This window comes from Nestor notabilis, unplaced genomic scaffold, assembly GCF_000696875.1.
Source record: "Nestor notabilis isolate BGI_N333 unplaced genomic scaffold, ASM69687v1 scaffold22673, whole genome shotgun sequence".
Classification (NCBI taxonomy): Eukaryota; Metazoa; Chordata; class Aves; order Psittaciformes; family Psittacidae; genus Nestor; species Nestor notabilis.
In genome coordinates this window covers 2715-10310 of record NW_009922680.1, presented here as the reverse complement: position 1 = coordinate 10310, position 7596 = coordinate 2715, and the positions used below count along the sequence as shown (strand labels likewise).

At 40.8% G+C, this 7596-nt stretch overlaps 1 protein-coding gene across 1 annotated transcript in view; it reads left to right on the top strand.

Annotated features, from left to right (window-relative positions):
* SRSF10 (serine/arginine-rich splicing factor 10) overlaps positions 1-2729 on the top strand; it is a gene marked incomplete at its 5' end in the record, with an annotated part of 4612 nt that extends 1883 nt beyond the window's left edge. Inside the window, 4 exons of the mRNA XM_010011757.1 lie at positions 1-8; positions 1257-1419; positions 1713-1766; positions 1940-2729. The exon at positions 1-8 is cut by the window's left edge and continues 114 nt beyond it. Of these exons, the coding sequence (XP_010010059.1) occupies positions 1-8; positions 1257-1419; positions 1713-1766; positions 1940-2237 (523 nt within the window). The remainder of the gene's footprint in view (positions 9-1256; positions 1420-1712; positions 1767-1939) is intronic.
* Positions 2730-7596: the final 4867 nt, after the last annotated feature.

Genomic DNA, 7596 nt, shown 5'->3' with positions numbered 1-7596 from the left:
TCGGAAGAGTAAGTGTCTTGCATGTATCTCAGAAGTTTAGCCTTAAAGTTTAGTGTCAGGCACCATTACATCTGTTATTAATTGTTGTGGTATGTTCTTGCTTGTGTATGAATAGGATGTGGATGTTTTGCTTTTTATCCAGTAACTATTCATGACTCATTTTAATTAAAACCAGATAATTAAGTACAGCGGTCACTTAACACAATGTGCGAGCTGCTAATCCTGAAGCACTTTCTGTGCAGCTCTGTGTGCTCCTGAAGGGAAGTCTGACTGCTGGGAGCTGTCAAAATGAGCAGCAGCCCAGTTTGAGTGTGTTGTGATGTTTATATTGTGTTGAAGCGTGTTAGTGATGCTGTGCTGACACTTCCCAGTGCAGTCTGATTTCCAGGGCTGAGGAAATAGCTTCATTTCATTTTGCCTCAGGATGAAAGTAAATGTCAAGGTATCTCAATTCGACACGGAACAGAATTTGTGTTTTCTGAATAGATAATTGTAAAGAGAGATTGTCTTTTAAATTTGTTATTCATATACATATTCTTCATATATATATATGGTATAAAAACCCCCATGCTGTTGGTAAATCAAACACATACCTGTTGGTCTACACTAGAACTATAATACTCATGTGCAGCCTGGGAATAAAAGCATCTTAAAGGTCTTTCAGTTCAAGCTGTCAAAGAACATCCCAACTGTCCAGGTTTCCCTCAAATGCACACAATTAACTTGCATTGAAATCAGTGGGAATTACACACTGAAGGACAAGTTTTCTGTCGTGTACGTAAACATTGGGATTTCTGATCAGGTTTTGAACAAAAATTAACTGTATTTACCTTAGCATTGCAAACAGCAGCACTTAAAAAGTAAAAACTGTAGCCATTGAGCACAGATAGTGTTCATTATCTAGAGCATGATGTGTTTAAAACACTTTGAGTGTGGTCTTCTGGTTTGAATGAGAATGGGGTTTAATACAAAGGAAAGAGCTGTGCTGTTTAGAGAGACGAAGCAGAAGACTAGCAAGTTATTTCAGTAATGGAGCATTAGTCCTTTCTTACTGGTTTGGGGGGGGTTGGTTGGGTTGGGTTTTTTTTTCCCCCCTAGATCTGTAATGCCCACACAGATGCATTAATTTTTGTCTGGTGGTTAAAGCAGCTCAAGACAAGTGCCGTACAGCACTCTAAATACCCAATCTATGGATTAGTAGTGTCACGAAAGGGAACTTTTTAACTGAAAATGCTAAATGTTGCTATTTTTTACAGCACCAAATCAAATGAAAGCCAAGGAAGGGAGAAACCTGTACAGCTCTTCTCGTTACGATGACTATGACAGATACAGGCGGTCTAGAAGTCGGAGTTATGAAAGGAGACGGTCTAGAAGTCGTTCTTTTGATTACAGCTATAGAAGATCCTATAGTCCCAGAAAGTAAGTGTAGTGTGTGTTCAGCTTCAGCTGCACAGCAGTCTGCTGGAAGAGAGACACCACATTGCCTAGCTAATTGTTAAAAGCCTTGAGTAATCTTTTTCTATTGTGGGAGTAACTTGTGGGAGTTGCATATTTTGCATGCTTCATAAATCAGAAATACTGAATGAAACGATTCTGTGCTTCAGTGCAGAATAAGTAAAAGCAAATGCACAGCTTGAGATTTAACTTATTAAGCATTTGTACATATACATAGGTATCTGTCACCGTTTACTTTTTCTGATGTACCTTTTTAGCAGTAGACCTACTGGAAGACCTCGTCGTAGCAGAAGCCATTCGGACAATGATAGGTAAAGTACTTTTTACATCCTTTAAATTGAAAACTAGATCACTGTATTCCTTTAACTATAGGGTTTAAAAAAAAAGTTTCTCCTGCAAAAATGGTAAACAATTTTTAATGTACTAGATGTCTAAGAATAGTGTTTTTACATTCAAATCTCCTCTCTCCCCTTTATTCTGATAGGTTCAAACACCGCAATCGATCTTTTTCAAGATCTAAGTCCAATTCAAGATCACGATCCAAGTCACAGCCCAAGAAAGAAATGAAGGCTAAATCACGGTCTAGGTCTGCATCTCACACCAAATCTAGAGGCACTTCTAAAACAGATTCTAAAACACACTATAAGTCCAGCTCAAGATATGAAAAGGAGTCGAGAAAAAAAGAACCCGCTAGATCCAAATCACAGTCAAGATCACATTCTAGATCTAGGTCAAAATCCAGATCAAGGTCATGGACTAGTCCCAAGTCCAGTGGCCACTAACAGTGTATCCATGTTGGGTTTAGGCATGTAAGATTCATTTACACACAGTTCAGTTTACTTAAATTATCAGGAATATGATGTTGCAACAGTGCTAAAAAATACTTTCTTTGTCAGTTTTCCCTGTAGCCGACAATGGTTAAAACTAAGACAATGTTGAGAAGCCACTGAGAGAGCGAGAAAGAGAGAGGGAGAGAGAGTGTCCACTTGGTTAAATGTCACGGGCAGCTACTGATTTGGTTGTGGTGTCTCTATGTATATTTTTGTAAAGATTTGCATTTTTAATGCTTAGATATTGGTGATGACTTGATTGATCGTAACTTGCAACATTGTCCTATTAAAAATGTCATACCCATAGAGAAATTTGGTACCAGTTTGTGCTGAACAGTTAAACTAACTGTTTAACTTGTTCTTTAATGCTAAACTTTGTGCTAACACTGAAAACTGGACAGCTGTAGCACAACACTGACCGCTGTGACACGCAGACTGGCAGGTTCATGTGTCCATTGCTCAGAGGCAGGTTTCTGTGTTCTCTTTGCCCACTGGCTTGAGCGGGTCAGTGAATGGAGCGGTTTGAGATTCCTCCTTAACCCTGCTGAGTGGGGAGATGGTACTAACGTTGCGTGGGCTATGTGGGGAGAGAGTGGGTCTTGGAAGCTCATTCAGAGTTTGTGCAGTGCTGTGACATGTCAGGATAGAGGCTTTATTGCTTTGGCCTGGCAGCTAGTATGAAATTGGGGGGGGGACGACGACACCACCTTGCATTGGAAAATGAAATTCAGATTTCAGCAAACGGCAGAGCAACTAAATACTAGGTTGTGTGTACATTTTATGCAGTTTTTGTATCCTAAATTTTAGTGAGCAGTTAACCATGAAATTGCTTAGTTTTCCTGCTGTTAGATACCAGTTAGATTGTTTCGAGTTGTGTGTGTACAGTATATAAGAACTAAACTTTTCTGCCAATGACTCCTGTGGTTAGTTGGTGTATTCCTAGGTATAATCTGTAGCCATCTCTTCCTGAGTAACACAGGCTGGCTTGTACGCATCAAAAAGTACTTGGTCGAGCGAGTCTGGGTCACTTCTTCCTCAGAACTGGTAGTGGTTTGGTTCCGAGATTTCCTTTTCCTTAAGAACAAATGTTTGCAGTTGGATATGAACAAGAGCTGCATCTCTAGCTATTTAGTTTATCACTAATACAGTATATTTAGTAAATGGAATGTGAAAAATAAGAAAACCTGTGTGTAATCTTACCAGTATTTCTCTAGAAAGCAAGATACTTTGTTATGAAAATGGCTTTTGGCATTAATTTTTCTATTCACCCCCAGAAGCCAGCACCAGACACCTAGTGTTCCTCGCTGTCTTACCTAGTAGCATATAAAGCTGTTGGTTTCAACAAGTTCCTTTTTAGAGAGATGTTGTAGGTTTGGGTTTAGTGTTTTCAGAGGGGCCTTTCCAGAAATGCAGACAGCTTTGAAATACCGGCAGCGGAACGTGCGTAGGGGCTGATCTTAGAACCTTTGTACATTTGATAGTATTTCTAACTCTTCCTTTACTGTTTGCAGTTAATGTTCATGTTCTGCTATGCAATCATTTATATGCACGTTCCTTTAATTTTGTAGACTTTCCTGGATGTATAGTTTAAAACCAGCAAAAAGTCTATTTAAAACTGTAGCAGTAGTGTGCAGCTCTAGCAGAGGAAAGTTGTGGGATTAAACTTTGTATTTCCTTTCTTATAGAGGCTTCTAAAAAGGTATTTTTATATGTTCTTTTTAACAAATATTGTGTACTACCTTTAAAACATTGATGTTTTGATCAAATAACTAAAGACCCAGCTTATTTTCTGCTTGCTGTAAATTTAGCAAACATGCTGTAATAAAAAAAATGAAGGAAATACTGATCCACTGGAATTATTGTAGCTTTAGAATTGGACTCCAGAGCATGGTTAGAAGCAGAGCTGTGCGTCCCTTACGGAGTAAATTCCTTACTATGGTATTTCAGTAAAGTCAGGAATTTATCATTTAGTGTCTGAACAAAGATGGTTTCACTTTTTTTTTTTTTTTTAAGGGGTACTAGCCAAACTAAGAAAGCAGATGTTCTAGTCTAATGTATTGAACTTTCTTTTCCATTGACTTTCATTATTGCTGGCTGGACTGCCCTGTGGTTACAGTTCAGATACTATTAGCCAGGTGATGAATTATCAACAGTTAGGATTCATATAGAACCAAATTTCTTGTTGATTTGTATTTGCTGTATCAAAACTGGCGCCACTCTAGAAGGTGGTAAAGCTTTGCTGAGGATGTTTAGAACACGGGCTGCCTCCTGGCATTTGTGCAGCTGGTGGTTCTTGGGCCACTGAGGGAAAACAACTCTGAAAAGCACTTAATTGCATTGATAAACCCACTCTTGGGCTTCTTAAGTTGAGCCGTGATTATCATGTAGCTTTCTGCTTGTAACAGCAGAAAAGCCTGCCCTTTTTCAGTGCTCTTACATTAATATTGTCTTCAAGACTAAAATCCCACATGGAAGTGGTGCACCTGGCTGGTGGGCAACCATGGGTCTGGTTCTGTCAGCACCCTGCAAGGGATTGCTGTAGTGAACACTCCTGGAGCTAGAGCTGGGCCGGTGGGGAGGGAGGAGAACGTCTGTGTCCAGGCTGAGCTACTGATTCCATACTGCAGAATAACACTAACTGTACCGTGACTGTTTTGTCAGCATGTCCTTATGTTGTGTGCCTCGACAGTGATGTATAGCACAGTTTAAATTACTTTTGTTTTGCAAAGCCAGTTCATTGCAAGTATAATGCAGTATCTGACAGTTCTGATGGTTCTTTCTTTCTCTCCCAGAGGTAGGACTAAACTTTGACTTGACTTGTGTATATGAACAAGCCAGAAAAGCCGAACACAAACCCACGATGTTTCAAGAGTGCATGAATAAAGATGTTGTCCTAGTTCTTGCTCCCATGGAAAAATTGTGAAGAAGCTGTTCTGTGGGCCTTTCAGTTGGGGACGAGTTAGCAGGATGTGGCCAAAGGGCAGGGAATGTTCACGCATTGGCGCCAGTCCAGCCACAGCCCCGCTAGATAACACCTCCTCCCTTGGCACAGGGGTCTAGTCCTGCTCTAAAAAAGCAGTAGCCTGTCTCGTGCAAGCTACCTGCAGGTTATGCACAGCTGGAATGCAAGAACATAACGCAGGCTACAAAAGATCGTGTGTAGGCATCTTTCTTTTGGAGTCTCAAGAACGGTGGGGATTCTGGGTGTGGGGTTGTTTTTTCCTGTGGTAAACTATAGATCTTTTTTTTTTTTTTTTTTTTTTTTTTTTTTTTTTTTATTATTATTTTTGTCATTCCTGCAAAAAAACAACTGTGTAGAATTGAAGTAGTCTGTAAAACTTCTGCTGACAGCCACGGCTGTGCTCAAAGCGTCTGCAGCATGTCCATTTACCTCGGCAGTAATAGAAGGCTCCATTGGAACTTCTTTTTCACCTAAAGTCCGTGCACCCCAGTGGTTAATTACAGATTCTACATGTAGTGTTTGAGTAGCTGGGTGTTGAAACTAGGGACTGCGATAGACTGGTCTCTGACAGCTCAATGTTATCCTTCCTGTGTCTTTGAAAGATGTTCAATGTACAGTGTAACGGCTTTACTCAAAGTGGAAACTCGATTTCAATGTTGGTTTGAGCTCTTGGAAAGAGCACCTGCTTTTATTTTTTCCTCTTGCTGTTTACGCTGGGGTAACAGCTTGGAGCATGTTCAGAGAAGGGCAGTTGGGTCGATGCCTCGCAGCACGGCCGCTGGGGTTCTGGCAGGGATGTAACATTCTGAAGTACAAAGGGATGAATTCACACATTTTTAGGACATAATCACCCATTAATAACTGCTGGTTTTCTCCATTTATCTTGTATAACTTGCTTAAAGAGTCTGTAGTCCATTGCTATAGTATTTGTCTAAAGATGCTCTTACTGGCGAGACTAGGAAGGGGAGACTGTGTACCCTGTAGTGTGTTTGATCAAACGATGCTGATGTTTTATTCCTACACATCCTTTCTTCTTGAGTTTTGTGTTCCATCTGTGCAAACAACCCTGTGAACTGGGAATAAAATGTACACGTTTTGACTATACCTTGAGAGCAACTTCTGACTTAATTAACACAGCAGGGGCTGTTGGGGATGGTCCACCCAGGGATGCTGCCCCAGCCCTGGGCCCTTGTCTGGGCTTCTGTGCCCAGCCTTCCTGAGCAGAGCTGGTGGCCCCAGCAGGCTTCATGTGGGTTTGGGGGTAAGGTCAGTGTTCATTATCCAACCCAATGCTCACCCGGCACCGTGAGGTGCAAAGGAGAAGACTGGTGAAGAAATCTCTTCCCTTGTCGTTTCCAGCCTGGTTTTGTGTGTGGAGTACTTGCCAGGGGCCTCAGGCTGCTGCTCCTCACCAAAGATAAGATAATCCTAGAGTCTGACAGTTGAGGATATAAAAGGGGGCGCTGAAATATGTTACTCTGCATTCTGAAGTGTCAAAGCTCTACAGAACTTGAGCTACCAACCCTGTGTGATCCTGCTTTTCTGTTACTGTCTTGAAGTAAGAAAGAGTCTTTCAGGGGGTGAAAATATTACTTTATTTAGATTTCTTTCCAATTTGTACATATACCATTAGTAACTGACAATTTGAGGCCTAGTATACATAACTGGGATACAGCTCGTTTGCTGGTGGAGGTCACAGAGTTTAAAACAAGTTTAGCAACTGCCAATTCCCTCTTACTTGGAGCAACAGATTTGTAAAGGCTGTTCTGACTGAACAGAGAAATCACATTTCACGATCCACAAAGCTCCCTGCCAGCTTAAAGCACTTTATTCATGACTATGCTTTGAACCACGTTTGGGTTCTGCTGCTGCAGTGGGGTTGGTTGGTACAGCCAGCACCTATGGTGCAAAGCACTGCTGTAGCATTGGTGCCCTTTAAAAATGGAAAACTGTGGCAATCCCACAGGACGTGGAACACCTCATGTGTTTCCCATCCCTTAGCATGTGCTATGTTCAGAACACCAGGATCCTCAACTGCAGCAGCTTTTTAGAGGTTCAGGTTTGATTAGGTTTTGGGTTTTATTTAAAAAAAAATCTAAATAAGCCTTTTTTGCACTGATTTACTTTAAAAATGAGCTCCTGTGTTTTCACTGATGTCAAGTGCAAGGGCACACAAAGGCCTTGAGGTTTGGGTGGGGTTTTGGGTGGTTTTTTTGTGGGTTCATTTTTTTGTGGGTTCATTTTTTTTTTATTTTTTTTTTTTTTTAAAAACAAAATATCTTTTAAATGGGGCCACATGCTCGACATGGCCATCTTACATTCAGCAGTTTCGTACTAAAAATATTCTGT